The 23790-nt window shown below is 47.4% G+C and overlaps 1 protein-coding gene across 2 annotated transcripts in view; it reads left to right on the top strand.

The window, feature by feature from the left end:
- Window positions 1-23790, top strand: part of LOC139530770 (formin-like) — a 156815-nt gene that overhangs the window by 109529 nt on the left and 23496 nt on the right. For both annotated transcript variants that reach the window (XM_071327451.1, XM_071327453.1), the window contains exons 15-17: window positions 5432-5524; window positions 11524-11575; window positions 15199-15348. In XM_071327451.1, coding sequence (XP_071183552.1) covers window positions 5432-5524; window positions 11524-11575; window positions 15199-15348 — 295 coding nt within the window. The remainder of the gene's footprint in view (window positions 1-5431; window positions 5525-11523; window positions 11576-15198; window positions 15349-23790) is intronic.

Below are 23790 nucleotides of genomic sequence, written 5' to 3'. Positions count from 1 at the left end.
GTTAAACGGTAATACTACTGTTAAACGGTAATACACACTGTTAAACTGTAATACTACTGTTACACTGTAATACTACTGTTAAATTGTAATACTACTGTTACACTGTAATACTACTGTTAAACTGTAATTCACACTGTTAAACTGTAATACCACTGTTAAACGGTATATCCCCAGGTGACGTCTGCATTAGAAAGAGCTCACTCCCTCCTCCTCTGCCTCCTCTTCCTTCTACTAACCCTCCGTGATTATGCATTGTCACTGTAAGACAATGTCCTAAACCAGAGGCCCACTGGGTTTTTATTTCACGCAGCTGCTGATGTTATTTGGGCTTCCTTCTTGTGGCCTACGCTGTCTGGACCACATTTTGGAGGGGAGCCGCCTCTAAATTGTAGTCTTGCTGTTTTGAACACCCTTTAATGTGCCCACTTGAGACAGGGGGATTTTAATGCGTGAGGGAGCTAATAGTTTTTTAAAAGTAGGATTTTTTCAGTCGTGTTAGAGCTAGATCACCTGATCAGGTGTGTGTCATGGTTGTCCCTCTCAGCTGTGGATGATGTGATTGGAATAGTGTCTTTGCTTACTCAAGTAGTGTGTGGTAGTTCAAGTTCAGTCCCTCGCCTTTCAAGAGCAGCTTTTCCTCCGAACCTGGAAAAGGATAGTGGGTAACTGAGCATATTCACCTGTTCTTAATACATCCCTCTTGATTGTTGTGGAAACCAGTGAACCAGTCTCAGACTCTGACCAAACAGTGTTCCTGTTGTGTTGTTAAGACATTAAGCGATGCAGTAATAACCAACGCAAGGTATTTATTGCACAGCTTTATGACTTACAGCTTTGAGGAAGTTATTTTGGCAGGCGGCTCTGTATATATCATCCCACGTTGATTGTTAGGAGGAAATGAAATAGTTTGGCTCGCGCTCCGTCAAGTCATCGGCAGTTTCCTTTGAGCCCGTGTGAGCTAGGTGGTTTGGCAGGACAACAAAGGCCCATCCAGAGCAAACAACAAACAAGGCTTCCACATTCAGCCGTCACCCACATGTACAGTTCCACTGGGGAAAGCCAGAACAGGACAGGGGGATCTACTGCCAGCATGTCAGCTCCCGAGTGGCGCAACGGTCTAAGGCACTGCATCTCAGTACTAGAAGTGTCACTACAGACCCTGGTTCGATCCCAGGCTTTATCACAACCGGCCGTGATCGGAAGTCCCATAGGGCGGTGCACAATTGGCCAGCGTCGTCCGGGTTAGGGGAGGGTTTGGCCGGGGTAGGCCGTAAAATAAGAATTTGTTCTTAACTGACTTGCCTAGTTAAATCAAGGTTAAATCAATAAAAATACAATTATAATGTGGTGCGTGCTGGTGGCAGGGAAGTCAGGCGCAGGAGAATGAACTTGGTAAAAACTGAGCTGTTTAATAAACATCAAAACCTCCGAAAACCAAAGTATACAAAATAACAAGTAGAGGGTGCAAAACCCGTCGCACACCAGAATTAACAATAAACACCTACATACAACAAACAATCTCCGACAAGGACATGAGGGGAAACAGAGAGTTAAATACACAACATGTAATTGATGGGATTGGAACCAGGTGTGTAGGAAGACAAGACAAAACCAATGGAAAATGAAAAATGGATCAATGATGGCTAGAAGGTCGGTGACGTCGACTGCCGAACACCTCCCGAACAAGGAGAGGGACCGACTTCGGCGGAAGTCGTGACAGTACCTCCCCCCTTGGAGCCGCGCGTCGGCACCGACCTCGGGGGACGACCCGGAGGGCGAGGAACAGGGCGATCCGGATGGAGACGGTGGAAATCTCGCAGCATAGAAGGATCCAACACGTCCTCCACCGGAACCCAGCATCTCTCCTCCGGACCATACCCCTCCCAGTCCACGAGGTAATGAAGGCCCCTCACTCGACATCTCAAATCCAGTATGGAACGAACGGAGTACGCCGGGCCCCCTCGATGTCCAGAGGGGGCGGACCTCCCACACCTCAGACTCCTGGAGTGGGCCAGCCACCACTGGCCTGAGGAGAGACACATGGAACGAGGGGTTAATACGGTAATTGGGGGAAGCTGTAACCTATAACATACCTTGTTCACTCTCCTCAGGACTTTAAATGGCCCCACAAACCACGGACCCAGCTTCCGGCAGGGCAGGCGAAGGGGCAGGTTTCGGGTCGAGAGCCAGACCCGATCCCCTGGTGCGAACACCGGGGCCTCACTGCGGTGACGGTCTGCGCCCACTTTCTGGCACAGCACGGCGCGCTGAAGATGGACATGAGCAGGGCCAATGTCTCCTCCACGTGCCGGAACCAGTCGTCCACCGCAGGAGCCTCGGTCTGACTCTGATGCTGGCTGATACCCCAATACACACTGGAAGGGGGTGAGGTTTGTGGAGGAGTGGCTGAGCGAGTTCTAGGCCATCTCTGCCCAGGGCACGAACGCTGCCCACTCCCCCGGCCGGTCCTGGCAATAAGACCTCAGAAACCTACCCACATCCTGGTTTACTCTCTCCACCTGCACGTTACTCTCGGGGTGAAAACCTGAGGTAAGGCTAACCGAGATCCCCAGACGTTCCATGAACGCCTTCCAGACCCTTGAAGTGATCTGGGGACCTCGATCAGACACTATATCCTCAGGCACCCCGTAGTGCCGGAAGACGTGTGTAAACAAGGCCTCTGCAGTCTGTAGGGCCGTAGGTAGACCGGGCAGAGGGAGGACACGGCAGGACTTAGAGAAACGATCCACAACGACCAGGATAGTGGTGTTTCCCTGTGAAGGAGGAAGATCAGTCAGGATATCCCCTGACAGGTGCGACCATGGCCGTTGTGGAACGGGTAAGGGTTGTAACTTACCTCTGGGCCGGTGTCTAGGAGCCTTACACTGGGCGCACACCGAGCAGGAGGTAACATAAACCCTCACGTCCTTAGCTAAAGTGGGCCACCAGTACTTCTCACTAAGACAGCGCACCGTCCGACCGATACCAGGGTGACCAGAAGAGGGTGACGTATGTGTCCAATAGATTAGCCGGTCGCGGACAGCAGATGGAACGTACAGATGCCCAGCCGGACATTGAAGGGGAGCGGGCTCTGTACGCATAGCCTGCTCAATGTCCGCGTCCAGCTCCCACACTACCGGTGCCACCAGGCAAGAGGCTGGGAGTATGGGAGTGGGATCCATGGGCCGCTCCTCTATATCATACAGCCGGGACAATGCGTCTGCCTCAGCGTTCTGTGAACCTGGTCTGTATGAAATGGTAAATACAAAACGGGTGAAAAACATGGCCCACCTTGCCTGGCGAGGGCTCAGTCTTCAGCCCCCTCAAGCCAATGTCTCCACGCCTTCAAGGCCTTGACGACAGCCAACAGCTCCCGGTCCCCCACATCATAGTTTCGCTCCGCCGGGCTGAGCTTCTTCGAGAAGAAGGCACAAGGGCGGCGCTTCAGTGGCGTACCCGAGCGCTGAGAGAGCACGGCTCCTATCCCAGCCTCGGACACGTCCACCTCCACTATGAACGCCAAAGAGGGATCCGGATGGGCCAGCATGGGAGCTGAGGTAAACAGAGCCCTCAGGTGACTAAAAGCCCTGTCCGCGTCAGCTGACCACTGCAAGCACACCAGGCCCCCCTTCAGCAGTGAGGTAATGGGAGCTGCCACCTGACAAAAACCCCGGATAAACCTCTGGTAGTAGTTGGCAAACCCTAAGAACCGCTGCACCTCCTTTACCGTGGTGGGAGTCGGCCAATTACTCACGGCTGCAATGCGGTCACTCTCCATCTCCACCCCTGACATGGAAATGCAATACCCTAGGAAGGAGATGGACTGTTGGAAGAACAGGCATTTCTCAGCCTTGACGTACAGGTCATGCTCCAACAGGCGACCAAGCACTCTGCGCACCAGGGACACATGCTCAGCGTGTGTAGCGGAGTATATCAAAATGTCGTCAATATACACCACTACACCCTGCCCGTGCAGGTCCCTGAAAATCTTGTCTACAAAGGCTTGGAAGACTGAGGGCGCATTCATCAACACGTACGGCATGACGAGGTACTTATAGTGCCCAGAGGTTGTACTGAAAGCCGTCTTCCACTCGTCTCCCTCTCGGATACGCACCAGGTTGTAAGCGCTCCTGAGATCTAGTTTAGTGAAGAAGCGCGCCCCGTGCATTGACTCTATCGCTGTGGCTATGAGCGGTAGCGGGTAGCTATACCTCACCGTGATCTGATTCAGACCCCGATAGTCAATACACGGGCGCAGACCCCCATCCTTCTTCTTCACAAAAAATTAACTCGAGGAGGCGGGTGAAGTGGAGGACCGAATGTACCCCTGATGCAGGGATTCGGAGACATACAGTATGTTTCCATAGCCTCCGTCTCCGCCTGTGAGAGGGGATACACGTGACTCCTGGGAAGTATACAAAATAACAAGTAGAGGGTGCAAAACCCGTCGCACACCAGAATTAACAATAAACACCTACATACAACAAACAATCTCCGACAAGGACATGAGGGGAAACAGAGGGTTAAATACACAACATGTAACTGATGGGATTGGAACCAGGTGTGTAGGAAGACCAGACAAAACCAATGGAAAATGAAAAATGGATCAATGATGGCTAGAAGGTCAGTGACGTCGACCGCCGAACACCGCCCGAACAAGGAGAGGGACCGACTTCGGCGGAAGTCGTGACAAAAATGTCCCATCTAGCTAGTGGGCCATACACTCAATGTTTTGGGTGGCTGGCCCAGTACCTGTGGCTACAACAGAGGTGCCCCAGTATATGTGGCTTCAACATATTATGTGTTATCTCCTCTAATTCTTTTAGAGTAACAGATTGAACACCCTACTCCCATTCAAAAGTCTTTGGACAAAACTATTTCCATAATTTGTCTATTGAATGTGTTGATGAAGATTTATAATCCATTTCTTATTTTTGCCCCCAGAAAATGGTGTTAAAGCCCCTTTAAAGACTATTACTTGGCTTTACTGATAATGAAACATGATCTCTGTTTCCATTTTGAATGCAGACCAAGCTCATTTAAAGTGATTGCCAGTTCTCTTTAATAGCCATCTGGTTGGGATGTTTTGGAAGAGATTCACACACTTCTTTTCCCTCAAATGTTTCCCCTCGGCAGGCTTTGGTTAACTAACTTATGAAAGTGTTGGAAACGTGATACCCACTCTCACATGTCATTAATTAATGTGCTACATTTGCTGTTTGGGCACGCTAGTTATTGTTTTATACCTTAGCCCAATGATGAGGCTCTGACAATAAAAAACAAATGCCAATTTCACACAGTACACCATAGGACACAGTCTACTCTTTCTCACACTTTCTCTCCTCCACCCACCCCAGGCCAAAGCTTTTTTAATCCATTCCTGCTGAGAAATGTTCAATATTGAACGTTTCCTGCTTTCTCTCTCCCCCAGCATGTGAAAAGGATGTGCAGAAGGTGTGTGCTAACTCCTCCGAGGAGAACCTCCAGCCCTTCAAGGAGAAAATGGAGGCCTTCGTCTCGACCGGTGAGTAAAACAAACCAGAACCGAAGAGAGGAGGAGACAAGGCCCCATGTGTTGACAACCAGGGGGTGCTATGTGTTGTTTTAGTAGATGTTGCTCCAGCAGACTCAGGGGGTTGAAATCATTGCGTGTCACCTAATACAGGCAGCCAGGCCGGGCAGCGAAGGCGGTTTGATCCCCAGTGAGAGAGATAATAAAGCCAGTGGCCAGAGAGGCTATGTTGGTTCTGGCCTGATTGGGTGTTTAGATGTGTTTACTCTCCCCTTGGCCTCCACAGGCCACTTCTTCTCTACCGATTGTAATGACAGCTCTTGGAAATTAGGATCCTTGAATGTTTGATATCACTCACTGCACCTGAGGCAAGCAGAGGCTTGTGTCAGAGCCCATCCACTGGACTGAGTGATGAGACGACCTTCCCCCTCCTCCTCCCTCCAAATCATGCTCTGTGACACACTCCCAAATTCTACCAGTAGATAGTGATGATATATTCACCCCCTCTGTCATGTCTCTAAGCCAGCCTGTCACTTCTCTGAATGGAGAATGAACCCACTGTTCTCCAGAGATGAAACATTCTCCACATAGACTATTTATTGCTGAGGAGAATGTCAAGTAAAGAAACCAAACTCAGAGAGAAACTAGAGAGGTCCTGTTTTCCTTCCTCCAAAACACTGAGAGGAACCATTAAAGCCCAAAGCTGTAATTTAGCTCTTCTATATATATTTTGTGCCCTGTCAGGCGGTTAGTTGGGTGATGGTGGAGCCCAGGCCCAGCGTCAGTTAGAGGGGGCTGCCTTTCTGACAGCACAGGGACAGGAGTCTAAAGCCTAACCCTGCAGAGAGGATCACATTGCCCTTAACATGCTGCCTGTACTCATGACTGCTATAAAGCTGGCAGGACATCCCTGGCTGAGGCCTCGTAAAGGCTGGCTGTACTCAGTGGGACATTTTGGGGACCACCGTGGCAGCCAGGGACATACTACACCGAGACAGAGACACTCTGATCCCCTCCGCCTCTCCCCCTCCACTAGGCATCTTCACCCCAGAGCCTTCCCTCCCCACAGCCCCCTCCAGTGCCCTGCAAAGCCAGTCAGTCAGCTAGTAAAGCTGCTACCATAGAAAGCATAAAGCTTATCTACTTCCATCATGCAAAAATGGGCTCCTGTAAGGTTTCTGTGGTATGCAGCATGAGGAAGCGCAGATGTCACAGTGTTCCAAAAGAGAAAGTGACATTCATCTCGGAGTGTTACTCCGTTGGCCAACAGGTTCAACTGTGATTACTATTGATCATGGGAATGTGAAAGGGAGAGGAAATGAGTTTACAGAGACGCGCTGTAATCCCTGATTTACTGGAAATGACTGTGTAAATAGTCCCAGGAGTTATTGTTCACATAGCAGCAACACGTCCGCTCCTAACATGCATTACAACGTGGCATGCAGACAGGGGGAGAGGTGCCTTGTCAGGCTTATACAGAGCAGGTACCAGGCTCGTGACACTAAAGCAACATAATGCATACAGAACCTCTTCCTCATTTGAATGAGTGCCAACTAGGACTCTGCATTTTGTCCCAAACAGTATGTAGTGGTGCTTCTGGCAATGTTCTCACAATATTGGATACAGTTCATTGGCTTTAAACGATCACGCTATCATCACTCTCGCTGTGGGTAAACATCAACTTAACAGACTGCAACTCAAGCATCTTGGCAAGCCAACAACCACCTGCATGCAATTTCGCCACCTTCACCAATTTTACACAGGCGAGGCGAGGGCCTTCCCACATTTCTGCATGCCACAAAGAGCCACAAAGAGCAGGCTATTAACAAAAACACTGCCTCAGGTCTATGGCCCTCTATTGGTCTGGTAGGGCATCTGAGTTGGCTTAAAGGGAAGCCTCCTCTCTCTCCCTTGCCAACATCTTCAACAACCTCTTATCTCTCCAAAGTATTAGTGACAAACAAAAGTGTCACAAGGGGATCTACGTTTTACTCCATTGAAGGGCAAATGACACACATTACTTGCGGCAGACAGAGAATATTGGGAAACAATAGGGTCTTTCTATAAAATATGTAAATGAGTTGTCTCAGAGAGAGATTGCATCCTCATGTCGGGAGGTAGAGAGTGAGAACTGGAGGCAGGGAAGTGTTTTCAGCATAGAGATGTTTCGAGTACTGTATTCATTGCGAACAAAGTCTGCCTTGGTATCCTTTTCTCCTAGTTACATATTGCAAACGGAAATGTATTATAGACTGTTTTTATTCCCTTTAACATTCCAGTGTGTCAAACATGTAGTCTTGGTCAATATCACAGAATATTTGAAAGGTCTTTAAACCATTGTCGTTGCCACTGGCTACAAAATGGTATTGGTTTACAAAAAAACATCTTGAACGTAAACTTTCCAGTGGGAAACTTATAATCCGTTCTTAATAAACAGAGCTCCTCCAGCAATTGCACATACTTGTGAAGCAGCAAGGTTTAGTGCCAGAGATGTCCATTCCATTATTCATCTCCTGGCGATGGTTCCATGACTTCAATACGCAGAACAAAGCAACAGTTATCACACAAAAGGGTTGGGAATGTAACGCTCGTCTTTAGGTGGAAGAGAGGAGGACCAAGGCGCAGCGTGGTGAATGTTCATGATGTCGAATTTTAATGATATCCAACAAAACAGAACACTGACAAAATACAAAATAACAAAACGACGTGAACAGACCTGAACTTGAGAACATAAAACATGAACGCACGAACAGGTAGGAACAAACAAACGAAACCGTGTGGTGAAACAGACACAGCAACAATCACCCACAAACAAACAGTGAGAACAGCCTACCTTAATATGGTTCTCAATCAGAGGAAACGTAAAACACCTGCCCCTGATTGAGAACCATATCAGGCTAATACAATGAACCCAACATAGAAACACATAACATAGAATGCCCACCCAGCTCACGTCCTGACTAACTAAACAAGGCTAAACAAAGGAAATAAGGTCAGGAACATGACAGGGAAGTTCTCTCAAAATATTTCATTGACCATGGAAACCATATTAGTCTTGTCCAGGCGTGCATGCGTGCTGGTGTGCTTGTGGTACCAATGTCGTCATTGGTATTGATGGACAGCTATAACCATAACCAAGCATGTGTAGGAAGGGAGCCAGTATGAATTATCTCATACATACTGTATACTTTTTTAATGGAGGAGGGACAGTCTGTTTGTCATAGTGCACTCCATGCTTGCTCCTGTGCGAGGCAGGGGAGCAGAGCAGCTCATGTGACCGTGTCTGTGGAGCGCTGACCCAGAACTGCTTGGGAGGCTGTGTGGAGGCTGTGTGGAGGCTGTGGGGGCCGGCAGGCTGCTCCCTCTCAGCAGGGCCCACAGCTGAACCTCAACGCCCTAGGCCCTGCCTCGCGAACCTGCTTGTGATCTCACAACACTCCTACAACACTCCTACAACGCTCCTACAGCTCCAAGTCATTGAGCCTTTGTCTTGTAAGGCATTACTCTGCCATTACCCGTGACCACCTCTGCTTCCTTTCTGTACATATAGTACTGCTCCCCCTCTCATTATATGTTTGTTGGTAGAATGCTGAAATGTTGAGTCCCTAACTTTCAGCAGCACTCAGTTAGCCTATTTATGCAATGCTTCAGCAGTTTGGGAGCAAGTATTTTCCCTTTCCTTCAGAACTGTTTATTAGCGTTGAAAGAATGTTTTGTTAGTTTCTACAAAAACAATGAACCAAACCCACCTTTCTGTTTTCACTTTAATAGAAACTCTTTGAATCCTTCAGGGACATTTTGAGTAGTGAATACACACCGTGACTAATTTAAAACAAATTTTCCCACTTGAATCTTTAGTTCTGTCATGTTTTATTTGTCTAGTGTTCTTTAGGCTTTTATGTGTTGTTCAATAAGCTCTCTTTGTTGTCAATGAATCAGAACCCAGTTACTAATATTCAACTTTTCCAAATAACTATATGTTGAGTGGAAAGTGTCTGTTTAACATGGCATGCCATATAGTCCTTTAACGGCTGACTTCTCCTCATGGGTTGGACTCACTCTGTGAGGTGTTTTCCTTTATGTTTACTGCTGAGAGGTGTCTGGCCCAGGGAGATGTTCCTCCCTCTGGTCCCAATGCCCCAGGGCTGTGACAAGGACACTGCCCTGCAAAGGGTGCAGTCAGTCCCTAATTTAAGATGTCTGTCACTAAAGATCCCATTGCACACTGGTGTCCACCAGGCTAAGCTCACAACCCTTCCCCACCAGGCTGTTATGATCATAATCATCTGGGTGGGTCATATATGCACAATCCTGAGCTCTTCACTGTGTTGGCAAACAATGATAATTATGTTGTCTTGGGCAGAGGCTTTGAAAACAAGTGTGCTTGTTTGTGCTATGGTAGCAGGAGGCCGTAAGCTCCCTCTTGATAGGACAACAATATGAAAACCAGCACAGCTTAACAAAGTTCAAAGATTAGGGCTGGCAAGGTATATTTAGCGTTTCCGAGAACAAGAGATTTATCGACACACACACAAAAACTTTCACACGTACACGTTACAGCTCCTTTTGATGTTTGATTGAGTATGTATGGAAATGGCATACACACATCAAAACATTTTTATAGCACGGAGCTGTAGTCACTGATGCAGTAAAGATTGTGTGTTTTTTCCCAGAGAGGTTCCAGGTCCTTAACACAGCTTATATATGTAGTTTCCTAGCACTTTGTTATCTGACTGCTTGGTAAACCAGTGGTTTGGAAAAGTGTGTCAGAGTTTTAAAGGCCTAATTTATTGTCCTTCTCAGCATGAGCGTCTCATAACTTTCTAGTTAGCCACTACTGGTTTCATGTTTACACAGGGAGCGGAGGAAGAGAAACTTCACACATCCTCTTTCTCTCTCTCTCTCTCTCTCTCTCTCTCTCTCTCTCTCTCTCTCTCTCTCTCTGTGGGCTGCTCTCTCTCAGAGCGCCGGACGGCCTGGTGCCACCTCTACACAGAGCCACACCAGAGAGGACCTCAGGCGCCAGCCTGAACCCCCCGCTGGGCCTAACGCCATTGGTCATGGCTCTCCCCCCTCCTCCCCAATCCCAGCCATGGCCACCCCTTCCCTTCATTAGGTTTACTTCAGACAATCAGCCTGCTTATGTAAAAAAAAGCTAAGCAAAAGGGGTGGTAGCAGCTTAAGCTCACCCTCTCCCAAAAGACCCCCAAACCTGCCTTTGAACAATTTTTGGGAGACTTCCCCCTCTTAAATCTTCAAGTGGGAAAGGTCCCCCATCATTGTAAAAAGGATGAATCTGGAAAATGCAATAAATCTGAGATCACAGGCACTCTCTGGCCCTAGATAAATTCTTGCACCTCGCCCTGGCCCGCCGCACACATCTGCCTTGCATTTAGACACTTTTACATGGCAGGAGTCCACAGGAGCCTCCAGTTCCCAAGCCTCATACACTCACTCTTCAGCCCTGCGCTGTGCTGTGCTGCCTGTGCCCCTGCTACGCACCTCTGCCCCTCTCCCCTCCTCAACACACAGTCCACACTTAGACCTCTCCTTACACCCCCACCCCAGACACCACCACCTCACACTCCTCCTCAACACACAGTCCACACTTAGACCTCTCCTTACACCCCCACCCCAGACACCACCACCTCACACTCCTCATCAACACACTCACACACAAACATCTCACCTCTTACAATTCACCACGGTGAAATCCATGGACACCTCTACCACATGCTCCACCACCTTAGACATGTCATGCTAATGACCCTCCACCCTCCACCCTGACACTCCTCCTGGGAGAGGATAGGTCTGTACCCACAGGACCCCCATCTGTACCAGCGGGACTGCATGGAGTGTCATTGGTGTACCTCAGTTTACCTCCATTTGGAAATATCTATTCCCACTACTGTATGTACTGTGACCTCCAAGCCTCCCATACTGGCTCACACATAGGTCTGTTTACTCCATGTGTATTCATCTAATCCATGCTGTTGTTTTGTCTTTTCCAGTTCAAAAGGACCACAGTGCTGAGGACGACCGGCTCAAAGCTGCACAGAAAAGGTGTGAATGGTCTCTGTCCGTTCTAATATAACACAACACAATTAACCTAGAGGTCATAGACCAAACAACGTGTCATATCTGTATGACAGAGGAGCTCTGTATTTCCTGACCTGGCTGTTTGCATACCTCTGTAATACCTTCTGACATACAGAAGGGAACTCAGCCAAGTATAATGGATGGTGGATGTCATGTAGCCATTCAGGGTCTTCTGTCATTTAGTACATTTGAGTCATTTATCAGATGCTCTTATCTACAGTAGTGAACACATACATTTTCATACTTTTGTTTTGGTCTCCTGTGGGAATTGAACCCATAACTTTGGTGTTGCAAGTGCCATTCTCTACCAACTGAGCCACACAGGACCAGTAGAATCTCCAGGTCATAACCTGGCACAATGTAGACTAGCCCCGAGATAGGGAAGGGCTGTCTGGAGGGCTGCCTATGGAGACAGACACAGACACTACGCTTACATGTTCACACACACTCACCAAACTCACATACACTGTGCCAACGCCAATAACCCGCCATGCTTACATACACACACTGTGCTCACTACACTCTAGTTGTTATCAGGCCTTATCTTCCGTGTTTGGTACTGCAAACTCAAGAGTCACTGTAAGAAGGCCCACCTTATTTATGGAGAAATGCTCAACTGGCAGACGTTTAACTAGTGTCAGAGAAAAAACATATCTGGAAAATGTCATATTGGAAAAACACACTAGAAAGAACAAACAAAGCAAATAGATTATTTTTCCTTGTTTAGATAGAGACCAGAATTGTTTGCTTTAAATCGTAACTCTCCAGATTCCAAAATAAATCATGAAAAGCACATGAAGGAGAAACCAAAGGACGCTTGACGCTGGAAAATGGAAACTATAAACTGTAAGATGTTGATTGCTTTGGACAATACTACAACTCAGCCAATGTTTCCAAACATCCCTGTTACATGTTTCCATTTCAAGCCAAGAGAAGCACTCAGATTGGCAAAGCATGGGTCTCTCCATCTCTCTCTCTGTGTCTTTCACTCCATCTCTCTCTCACTCCCTCTGCCTTCTTTCTCTGTCTCTCGCTTTCCTCTCTTCCTCTCTCTCTCTCTTCTTCTCCCGGTGGTATTATGATATCTCTCTATGTGACTGTGTGACTGACACCAGTGTAATGAAGGTCTTGAACTTGGGGATATTGATCAAAAGGGTCCCACGGCTGACGGCCCCTAGCCTTTAATGAAGTTTGCCTTTAATTTCATCCAAACAGTCCGGGGCTGCCTGCCGCTGGGGGGGGGCCCTCTCAGGTTCCCAGGGACGCACCTCATAAAAGTGACACGCTGGTGATGAATATGGGCGGTGGGCCGTGGTGTGGTGTGTGTGTGTGCTGTAGTGTGTGTGTACCGTTTGTTCTGTGGGGCGTGGGTGGGCCCCGACCCTCACATCTGTCCTGGATGAGGCATCTACCCCACCGACACAGCCACACATTAGGGCCCCGTGTTAATAAGGCTCATAGACATCACATCATCACTGCCAGCTACTGAAACACAGGGTCAACCCCTTAAGGAACGGGAGTGAATTTGTCTGTTATGGCCTGAAGCCAACCATCATCATAGGAAGGACCGGTTGCTATGACATTTGGGTTGTAGAGAAATGACATTAATTTTGTCAATTGGTTGGCAAAATTACTTTATGGAAAGCTGACATGATACACAGTTTATGACAGTTTCAGAGATTTAATGTGAGTTTCGTGCTCAATATCCTGGGTACCCTATGCAGTGAGCAATGAGGTCCTTTCCTGAACATGCAATCCTAATTAGTTTCTTTTATGTTTCAGTTTCCCTGAGGTTTCCTGATACGTCCACAGTTAATGGACCATTAAGTTTCCCCTCCCTCATCATGCTCAATTTCATATGAAACGACTGCAGCGTGTGTGCTGCTTACATACGTATGTGGTTAAAGGGTTGTTAGCTGGAGGGATATTTGAACTGTCACAACTACTATTATACATTATCCATTGTCTATTGAAGATGTCTCGTCGCCGTTAAAGAAACATATTTTGTAACAGCTGACCACAGGAGTGTTTCCCTTTCTAATCTGTTGTTGTATGGAATGTTATCTTAGCAGTCCAAATATCCATGTGATATTCCCTGTTGCCCAGGCTTTTATCCGTCAGTGAGGAATGCTGAACATAGGTACAGTAATAAACGGTCTCACGGCAGGTGCGTGCGTCATAGCCCTCCAGAAGTGCGTGGTATGTGCTTGTAGGACTCAGAGTGTGTATATATGTGTATGTGTGTGTGTGTGTGTGTGTGTGTGTGTGTGTGTGTGTGTGTGCGAGTGGTGCATCTTTGTGTGTGTGTGTGTGTGTGTGTTGTGTCTTTGTGTGAGTGTGTGTGTGGTGTCTTTGTGTGTGTGTGTGTGTGTGTGTGCGTGTGTGTGTGTGTGTGTGACAGAGAGAGTAAGGAAAAGAGCTAAGCTTACCACACTACAGACTGTGCGTGATTTGTGTGAGCTCTGACACCTGACCCAGGGTCAGGGAAGGAGCCAATACAAAAGGGGCCTAGTTAATCACGCTGGGCCGTGCTGGTCGGGTCTACAAAGGCCTACAGAATGGATGTCAATTTGGTATGTTCTGTTCCTCCTGGGTTCCGCTGGCCTGGCCTAGTCTGGTTGTGGAACCAGTCAAGACGAGGATGATCTACTGCACCATCTTCCCCGGCGCTGGAGCGTCGGAGGAGCACATGACGGATATCTGGGGAATGGGAAGCGGCTAGTCTGTGGGAGCAGCCGTCTGCCGCGCACATTTCCCCATCCCCCAACACTCCCCTCCCAACGTGTCTTACATTAGCGTCGCAACAGCCACCTACCACCTGGAAGTCAAAACCTCTGTGTCAATCTGGGAGCATCTCCTGAATCATTGTGCCTCTATATCAAGCGCTTGACAGGCTGGGCAAAACATTTTTTTTCAATGTTTGGGTTAGAGAAAGCCCCAGAGGAGCAGGCTGCTTTTTAAACCCTGTGAGCACTGCTGTGAGCCTTGTGGAGAGTTTAGATTTGGTTACAATTGAATTAGTCTGAGGAGCTGCCATACAAGGGCCGTAGATTCTCTTCTCGTTAAGGCTGAGAATCTTGAATGAGAATCTTGAATATCTTCATGTCTTGGTCATCTGATGTGTCCACAAGCTGTAGTCTCTACTATTACTGGATTTGATGTCTCAGATAGCAAGTTGGATGAACGTTATCAATGTGTGTGTACAATACAATACAACTTTATTAATCCCCAAGGGGCAATTCATTCACGCGTGTGTGTGTGTGTGTGTGTGTGTGTGTGTGTGTGTGTGTGTGTGTGTGTGTGTGTGTGTGTGTGTGTGTGTGTGTGTGTGTGTGTGTGTGTGTGTGTGTGTGTGTGTGTGTGTGTGTGTGTGTGTGTGTGTGTGTGTGTGTGTGTGGAGGGGGGGAGGGGGTCGGTGACCCCCGCTTGCCTGGGTCCCCTGGCACTGTTCCCCTCCAGGTTGTAGTAGAGGTCAATGTGATAATGGAGCCTCTGCTACCGGCTGTCCCCTGTGACCCAGTGAGATGTTCTCTCACTGCCCGTCTCTCTCTGCGCTCTCTCTTCTTCCCTCTGTTTCTCCCACACAGCTTCCTGGACATGGTGAGCTACTTTGGGCTCAAGCCAAAGTCTGGGGAGAAGGAGGTGGCCCCCGGTTACGTCTTCATGCTCTGGTACGAGTTCTGCAGCGACTTTAAGAACACTTGGAAGCGGGAGAGTAAGAACATCTCCAAGGAGAGGTGAGTGGAAGAAACCATGTCTGCATCACCATTCGTCAGCACTCATATTAAATCAAACAGCTAATGACGAAAGGGAAAGTTCTAGAGCTCTTTGCCAACTATCTTTTTCTAGAAACCTGAGTGTTCTTTTTTTGATTACATTAAAGGGGGATATGTTATGACTGGGCAAAAGTTCAGTCTTCACACATTAAATCTGTTGACCAGAATCCTTTAGTCGCTCTTGTCTTACCCATCCTTAACACATAACTGATCGTTGGTGTCCCTCACGTTTCTATGTGATACTAAACACCCTGAATGGAGAATTATGAATTCTGTAAACAGTGTGGAGTGTAGCGGTTTTTACCAGTTATTAAAGCACAGGGGCGTCAAAGAGAAGGTAGGCAAGCCGGGCCCAGGGCCTGGTACAATGTCAAAGACTGGGACTGGATTTACGATGTTTCATCTGACCCGATGCGTGGTGTCGGGGGGAGTCCCACTGCGGGACAGCAGTTCTCCTGGAGGCCTTCTGGCTTTACTAGCAGGGGACAGGGTTATAGTTAAAGACTGTGTGTTCTGAGAGGACTGTTAAACATTGTCATGGTTTGACCAGTCCACAGGGCTGCAGGTTTATTGCACATGGAGAGATGCAGCACTGGCCTAACCTGTGCCAAGTATCTGGTCAGGGCTGCTGGAAGGGACAGTGAGGGGCCAGATGTGCGTTAGGCTATTTTGGCATCACGGCACTAAGCTCTTAGGGGCCGATTCCAACTTAGGTATTTGGTATTCAGACTTACCTTATTCAGTCACCTAACACACTCTGCAGGTGTGGCTACCTTGCACGCTCTGATTCAATTTCATTCAACCTCTGGAAACCAACAGATTTTCTCGTGGAGTTTTCATTCAATAGGGTTTTCAGTACATTTATCTTAAGCCATCCCTTTAAATACTGTGTACCTTTTAGTTAGAATGTTGTCGACAGACTCACTAGAATATATCGAGAGAACGGGTTCAGAATATTAGGGATCAATAATAGAACGACATTTAAATATCTGCATATTCGTCTCCGTTTCAGCACCAATTGGTAGATTTGAAAATGCTCTGATCTTGTGGATTATTTAGGTTTAGGAAAGTATTTATGAATCACAAAAAAATGGTTTGGAGAACCTTTACATATTGTAACTACCCTGGGTTTATAAGCGCGGAGGTCGACTGTGTCGCACGAGCATTCTTTTGCGGCACAGTCGATAGCGCGCCGGACCTCGGGCTAAAAGGTCGAGGGTTTGAGACCTGCTCCCTGCTGTTTCATTACACTGGTGTCAGAAGTGATCGGACCTTGCATCCATGACAGTGCGTGTGCTTGGCCGGTGAGCGCGTTCCTGTAAGACGTAGAGTCGCAAGCTAGCGTGAGGACGCGCTCTTTGAAAGGAGGGAGTAGTGTAACGACCCTGGGTTTATAAGTGCGGAAATCGACTCTGCCGCACGAGCATGCTTTTGCGGTACAGTCGATAGCGCGCCGGACCTCGGGCTAGAAGGTCGAGGGGTCGAGACCTGCTCCCTGCTGTTTCTGCTGGTCCCTGCTGCTCCCTGCTGGTTTTAATAAAATAAACGGAACATAATACTAAACAAGAAACACGAACAACGCACAGACATGAAACTGAAACAGAAACAATGACACATTGGAAAGGAACCAAAGGGAGTGACATATAAAGGGCAGGTAATCAAGGAGGTGATGGAGTCCAGGTGAGTGTCATATGCGCTGATGCGTGTAACGATGGTGACAGGAGTGTGCCATAATGAGCAGCCTGGTGACCTAGAGGCCAGAGAGGGAGCACACGTGACAGTACCCCCTCCCCGCCGCGCGGCACCGGCCGCAGGACGCCAACCAAAATGACGATCCCGGGGATCAGGAGTGGACGGGTCACCTCTGCTAAGGCGCGGGAACCTGCCGAACCGGCTGGGGTGTGAGAGCCCGATGAGCCGGCTGAGACCTCCCCGGTTGCCTCAGTCGAGGCACGGGAACCTGTTCACCTAACTGAGGCATGGGAGCCTATCGAACCTGCTGAGGCATGGCAGCCTGTCGAGTCAGCTTTTAAAAAATATATATATTTCACCTTTATTTAACCAGGTAGGCCAGTTGAGAACAAGTTCTCATTTACAACTGCGACATGGCCAAGATAAAGCAAAGCAGTGCGACACAAACAACACAGAGTTACACATGGAATAAACAAACGTACAGTCAATAACACAATAGAAAACATCTATATACAGTGTGTGCAAATGAGGTAAGATTAGGGAGGTAAGGCAATAAATAGGCCGTAATGGCGAAGTAATTACAATTTAGAAATTAAACACTGGAGTGATAGATATGCAGAAGATGAATGTGCAAGTAGAGATACTGGGGTACAAAGGAGCAACAACAAAAAAACAATATGGGGATGAGGTAGTTGGATGGGCTATTTACAGATGGGCTGTGCAATGATCTGTGAGCTGCTCTAACAGCTGATGCTAAAGTTAGTAAGGGAGATATGAGTCTCCAGCTTCAGTGATTTTTGCAATTCGTTCCAGTCATTGGCAGCAGAGAACTGGAATGAAAGGCGGCCAAAGGAGGAATAGGCTTTGGGGGTGACCAGTGAAATATACCTGCTGGAGCGCGTGCTACGGGTGGGTGCTGCTATGGTGACCAGTGAGCTGAGATAAGGTGGGGCTTTACCTAGCAAAGACTTATAGATGACCTGGAGCCAGTGGGTTTGGCGACGAATATGAAGCGAGGGCCAGCCAACGAGAGCATACAGGTCACAGTGGTGGGTAGTATGCTTAATGTGAGTCTGGAAGGAGAGTTTACAGTCTAACCAGACACCTAGGTATTTGTAATTGTCCACATATTCTAAGTCAGAACCGTCCAGAGTAGTGATGCTGGACAGGCGTGCAGGTGTAGGGCAGCGATCGGTTGAAGAGCATGCATTCAGTTTTACTTGCATTTAAGAGCAGTTGGAGGCCACGGAAGGAGAGTTGTATGGCATTGAAGCTTGTCTGGAGGTTTTTTAACACAGTGTCCAAAGAAGGGCCAGAAGTATACCGAATGGTGTCGTCTGCGTAGAGGTGGATCAGAGACTCACCAGCAGCAAGAGCGACATCATTGATGTATACAGAGAAAAGAGTCAGCCCGAGAATTGAACCCTGTGGCACCCCCATAGAGACTGCCAGAGGTCCGGACAACAGGCCCTCCAATTTGACTCACTGAACTCTGTCTGAGAAGTAGTTGGTGAACCAGGCGAGGCAGTCATTTGAGAAACCAAGGCTGTTGAGTCTGCCGATAAGAATGTGGTGATTGACAGAGTCGAAAGCCTTGGCCAGGTCGATGAATACGGCTGCACAGTATTGTCTTTTATCGATGGCGGTTATGATGTCGTTTAGGACCTTGAGCGTGGCTGAGGTGCACCCATGACCAGCTCGGAAACCAGATTGCATAGCAGAGAAGGTACGGTGGGATTTGAAATGGTCGGTGATCTGTTTGTTAACTTGGCTTTCGAAGACCTTAGAAAGGCAGGGTAGGATAGATATAGGTCTGTAACAGTTTGGGTCTAGAGTGTCTCCCCATTTGAAGAGGGGGATGATTGCGGCAGCTTTCCAATCTTTGGGGATCTCAGACAATACGAAAGAGAGGTTGGCTAGTAACAGGGGTTGCAACAATTGCGGCAGATCATTTTAGAAAAAGAAGGTCCAGATTGTCTAGCCCAGCTGATTTGTAGGGGTCCAGATTTTGCAACTCTTTCAGAACATCAGCTATCTGGATTTGGGTGAAGGAGAAATGGGGGAGGTTTGGGCAAGTTGCTGTGGGGGGTGCAGGGCTGTTGACCGGGGTAGCGGTAGCCAGGTGGAAAGCATGGCCAGCCGAAGAAAAATGCTTATTGAAATTCTCAATTATCGTGGATTTATCGGTGGTGACAGTGTTTCCTTAGTGCAGTGGGCCGCTGGGAGGAGGTGCTCTTATTCTCCAAGGACTTTACAGTGTGCCAGAACTTTTTGGAGTTTGTGCTACAGGATGCAAATTTCTGTTTGAAGATGGCCTTCTGATTCCTAACTTCCCTGAAAAGTTGCATATCGCGCGGGCTATTCGATGCTAATGCAGTATGCCACAGGATGTTTTTGTGCTGGTCAAGGGCAGTCAGGTCTGGAGTGAACCAAGTGCTATATCTGTTCCTGTTTATACATTTTTTGAATGGGGCATGCTTATTTAAGATGGTGAGGAAAGCACTTGACGGAATGAGGTCAATATCCTTCCAGGATACCCGATTAGAAAGGCCTGCTCGCTGAACTGTTTTGACAGTGATGAGGGGTGGTCATTTGACCGCAGACCCATTACGGACGCAGGCAATGAAGCAGTGATCGCTGAGATCCTGGTTGAAGACAGCAGAGGTGTATTTAGAGGGCAGGTTGGTCAGGATGATATCTATGATGCCCTCAATCTATGAGATTGAGGGCATCTAGCTTTGATTGTAGAACAGCCAGGGTGTTCAGCATGTCCCAGTTTAGGTCACCTAACAGTACGAGCTCTGAAGATAGATGGGGGGCAATCAATTCACATATGGTGTCCAGGGCACAGCTGGGGGCAGAAGGTGGTCTATAACAAGTAAAATCATATAAACTACAATGCGAAAAGTGTGGTTTACTTCACTTTTAATCATGTCAGCACAGGTAACAGCCATTTACAGTCTTTCTTTAGTTTTTCATTCTTACTCTTCCCAATTCACTTAAACTATATTTCTTTATTTCCCATGGGCTTCACCAGAGTACACCCTAGTGGCTGGAATACAACTGTATTAAGCCACTTACAACACCCCACTGCAAAAACTAAATGTTGTCCCAAACATTTCACTGGCCTCAAAACAAACAGAAGATGTAAGTACTGGTCATGAGAACAACGGAGAAAACTGGCCTCACAGCCATATAACTATGTCCAGTCTGCCTTTATGGGCAAAGACACAATCCCCACTAAACATTATCACACTGTGATTAGTAAAGGTAAACAAGAAAATATATACACATCAGAACATCTCTAGTTGGTATCCTGATCAGAGTTTGTCAGCCCTAAAGTGTTATAGGTTAGAATGTCTCTGGGCCTCCTCTGCCGGGCTGAACGGCGGGGGAAGGTCATGGGTGACCCCAATGAATCAGTGTCCACTTCATCATGAGATGATTGAGTCTCTGAGCCCTCAGCTGTTTCCATATTTACCCGGTCATCTCCGGGCTCTCTCTGAGGACTGGCTGGCACTCCTTCACAGTGAAGTTTCTATCAGTCTGACCCCGTTTCCTCACTATTATCTGATACTAGTTGTGTGCTACTCTGTCTGCTCTCTTCATCCCTACATGGCCTATTGATGAATACTGGATAAGAATCCTCATCTGAGCTCTCAGACTCAGCGCTCTCCACATTTTGCTGCTTTTGCTGGGGTGGATCCCTTCTCCACAGACCTCTACTGGGAGTTTCAATAGGTTCCTCAAATGGTAGGGAATTACATGACATGAGCATATTGCGATGTAGAACCCTGGCCCTGCCTGTACCCCTCTCGGGTTTGACCTCATAGACAGGGCTGTCATCACCTTTCCTGGTTACCACCACATGTATTTGGTCCTCCCAGTGTGATCTTATCTTTCCCGGCCCCCCACGTTCTGACATGTTCCTCACCAGTTCACGATCCCCTGAGACCAGAACCGAACTCATTTTCTTCCGATCGTAGTAGGCTTTTCCCTTTGCTGTTGATTTCTCCATGTTTCTACTGGCGATGTCATAGGCTTCAGCCATCTGTTGCTGCCACTTCTTAGCATAATCCTGGTCTGATTTCTCCTGTTCCTTTATCTGTAACCCAAAGACAAGGTCAACAGGTAGCAGTGGAGCCCGACCAAATAGCAGGAAATACGGTGAGAATCCAGTAGCATCACTGGTGGTACAATTATATGCATGAATGACCTTGTTCAGATAATCACACGTTGGCCTTTTTCTCTTCATCTAGTGTGTTACGGCCCTCGTTTGTAGAATGAAGAGTGGACCAAGGTGCAGCGTGGTAGGCGTACATCGTCTTTTTATTGATGACACCAAAACAAAATAACAAAGACAAAAAACGAAAGCGAACAGTTCTGTCAGGCACAAACACTAAACAGAAAACAAGATCCCACAAAACCCAACAGGAAAATGACAACTTATGTATGATCCCCAATCAGAGACAACGATAGACAGCTGCCTCTGATTGGGACACACACACGGCCAAAAACAAAGAAATAGAAAACATAGACTTTCCCACCCAAGTCGCACCCTGACCTAACCAAACATAGAAAATAATAAGGAACTCTAAGGTCAGGGCGTGACATAGTGTGCGCAACATTGACAACAGTGTACGGTTAAATCTCTCCACCGGATTCCCCTGTGGATGATATGGAGAGGTTCTGGAATTGGCTATTCCCGTACAGTTCTGCAAGGCTCTGAATAACTGATATTCAAACTCTCTTCCCTGATCATGATGGATTTTTGACACAAAGCCAAAAAAATAATAATAATCGAAAAGCTAAGTTCAACACTCTTTCTGTTCCTAGATGGGCCATTTCAGTGTGTAAGTACTTGTAAATCAGTGTTCTATACTGACTTGTGTCCTTTTAGCTGTTGTCCTTTGTAATAATCCATCTGGTGAGACATGGAGCCTGTTCCACTCTTGCAGTAACTGTTTGACTTGTATGACTCTTGTTGACATTCTGTTGGTTTAGGCTTAGTCCTTTGACTTTTCAGTTCCAAGATTCTCGATAGAGCCGCATCCTTTAACTGAGCCTGCATAATATCGTGTGGAGACAGTCGGTCTAACTGTTCCCCCCCACCATGACAACTCATCTTGCACTGATGGCCTTAGTGTGACTGTGGATTTCCACGTTACACAGTCATTCTGTTGTGTCTGAACATTATTGAGTGTTGCTTTTACCATTTCAAGTGAGTGTTTCTCTGTGCATTCTTCCATGTAATGTTCAGCATGCAAAGGAGAGCGTGACAGAAAGTCTGCGTCAGTGTTTACCTTTCCAGGACGATACTTCAGTGTGAGATTAAACTCAGACAGCTCTGCCACCCAGCGATGACCGGTGGCATTCAGTCTTGCTGTAGTTAGTACATATGTCAAGGGGTTATTATCACTGTACACTGTCACAGAGGGAGCATAAAATAGGTCATCTCGGAACCGCTCAGTCACTGCCCATTTGAGGGCCAAGAATTTCAGTTTCCCTGAGTGAAGGTGATAGTTTCTCTCTGCTTGTGTCAGGGTGCGGGAGCCATATCCAATGACTCTCAGTTTGCCACTTTGTCGTTGGTATAACACCCCTCCCAATCCCTCTTCGGAGGCATCAACATGCAGGATAAAAGGGTCCTTGAAATCTGGGTAAGCAAGCACAGGTGGATTAGTCAACACAATCACCAAGTCTTCTAATGCTCTCTGGTGAGCATCCTCCAATATAACTTTCTGGTGGGGCAGAGCCTCTCCCGACTGCATAGCTACCTTGGTCCTTCGTTTCCCGGATGCTGGGGTCTCCGACTTCACTGCTAGTAAGTCATAGAGACATTTAGCATGTTGTGAAAAGTTCTGTACATAACTCCTATAGTACCCTATAAAGCCCAGTAGTTTCCTCAGCTCTCTCACGTTTGTTGGTGGCCTGTTTACCAGTTCTTGCACTGCTACAATTTCTTTAACATCCATTCTGTAACCCTCAGCAGAAATAATTTTTCCTAAATAACAGACCTTATTCTTGAATAGGTCACACTTATCAGCCCTGAGTTTAATACCCCATTTCTTTTGCTGCCTGAGTACCTGACGGACATCTTCCACATGTTGTTCAAATGACTGACTAAAAATAAGAACGTCATCCAAATATGGTATACAGATTCTATCTCTTATCCCCTCTAAACTTTCCTCCATGCTTCGTTGGAAGGCAGAGGGACTGTTTGATAAGCCAAAGGGAATTCTATTCCATTCATATAAGGCCCAAGGGGTGCTGAAGGCAGTGTATTTTCTGGACTCCTCTCCCACAAAGCCTTGGTGGTATGCCTTTCCTTGATCTATAACTGTAAACCATGAGTTTCCTCCCAAACCATCAAGTATTTCCTGTATACGGGGTGTGGGATGCCTGTCCAGAACAGTCTTCTTGTTCAATCCCCTGTAATCAACACAAAGTCTTAAACTCCCATCCTTTTTCCACACGCAGACCAAAGGTGAAGTTTTTGTTCAGAAGCCACTGAAGGTGGCTTTTCACCTCAGCATACAAGGGGCGTGGCACACTGTTGTATCTCTTTGCCACTGGTATGTTATCAGTCAATGTTATCTCCATTCTGAGATTTTCAATACACCCTATGTCCATGTCATCTTTGACGAAAACAGCTGATTCCTCTCTGAGCATCCGTTTGACTAATTCTTGTTGTTCTTGGCTCAAGTGCTG

Source organism: Salvelinus alpinus, chromosome 9 (genome assembly GCF_045679555.1).
Source record: "Salvelinus alpinus chromosome 9, SLU_Salpinus.1, whole genome shotgun sequence".
NCBI classification, from domain to species: Eukaryota; Metazoa; Chordata; class Actinopteri; order Salmoniformes; family Salmonidae; genus Salvelinus; species Salvelinus alpinus.
Note: the sequence above shows the minus strand (reverse complement) of the source record. Positions and strands in the feature narration are given on the sequence as shown.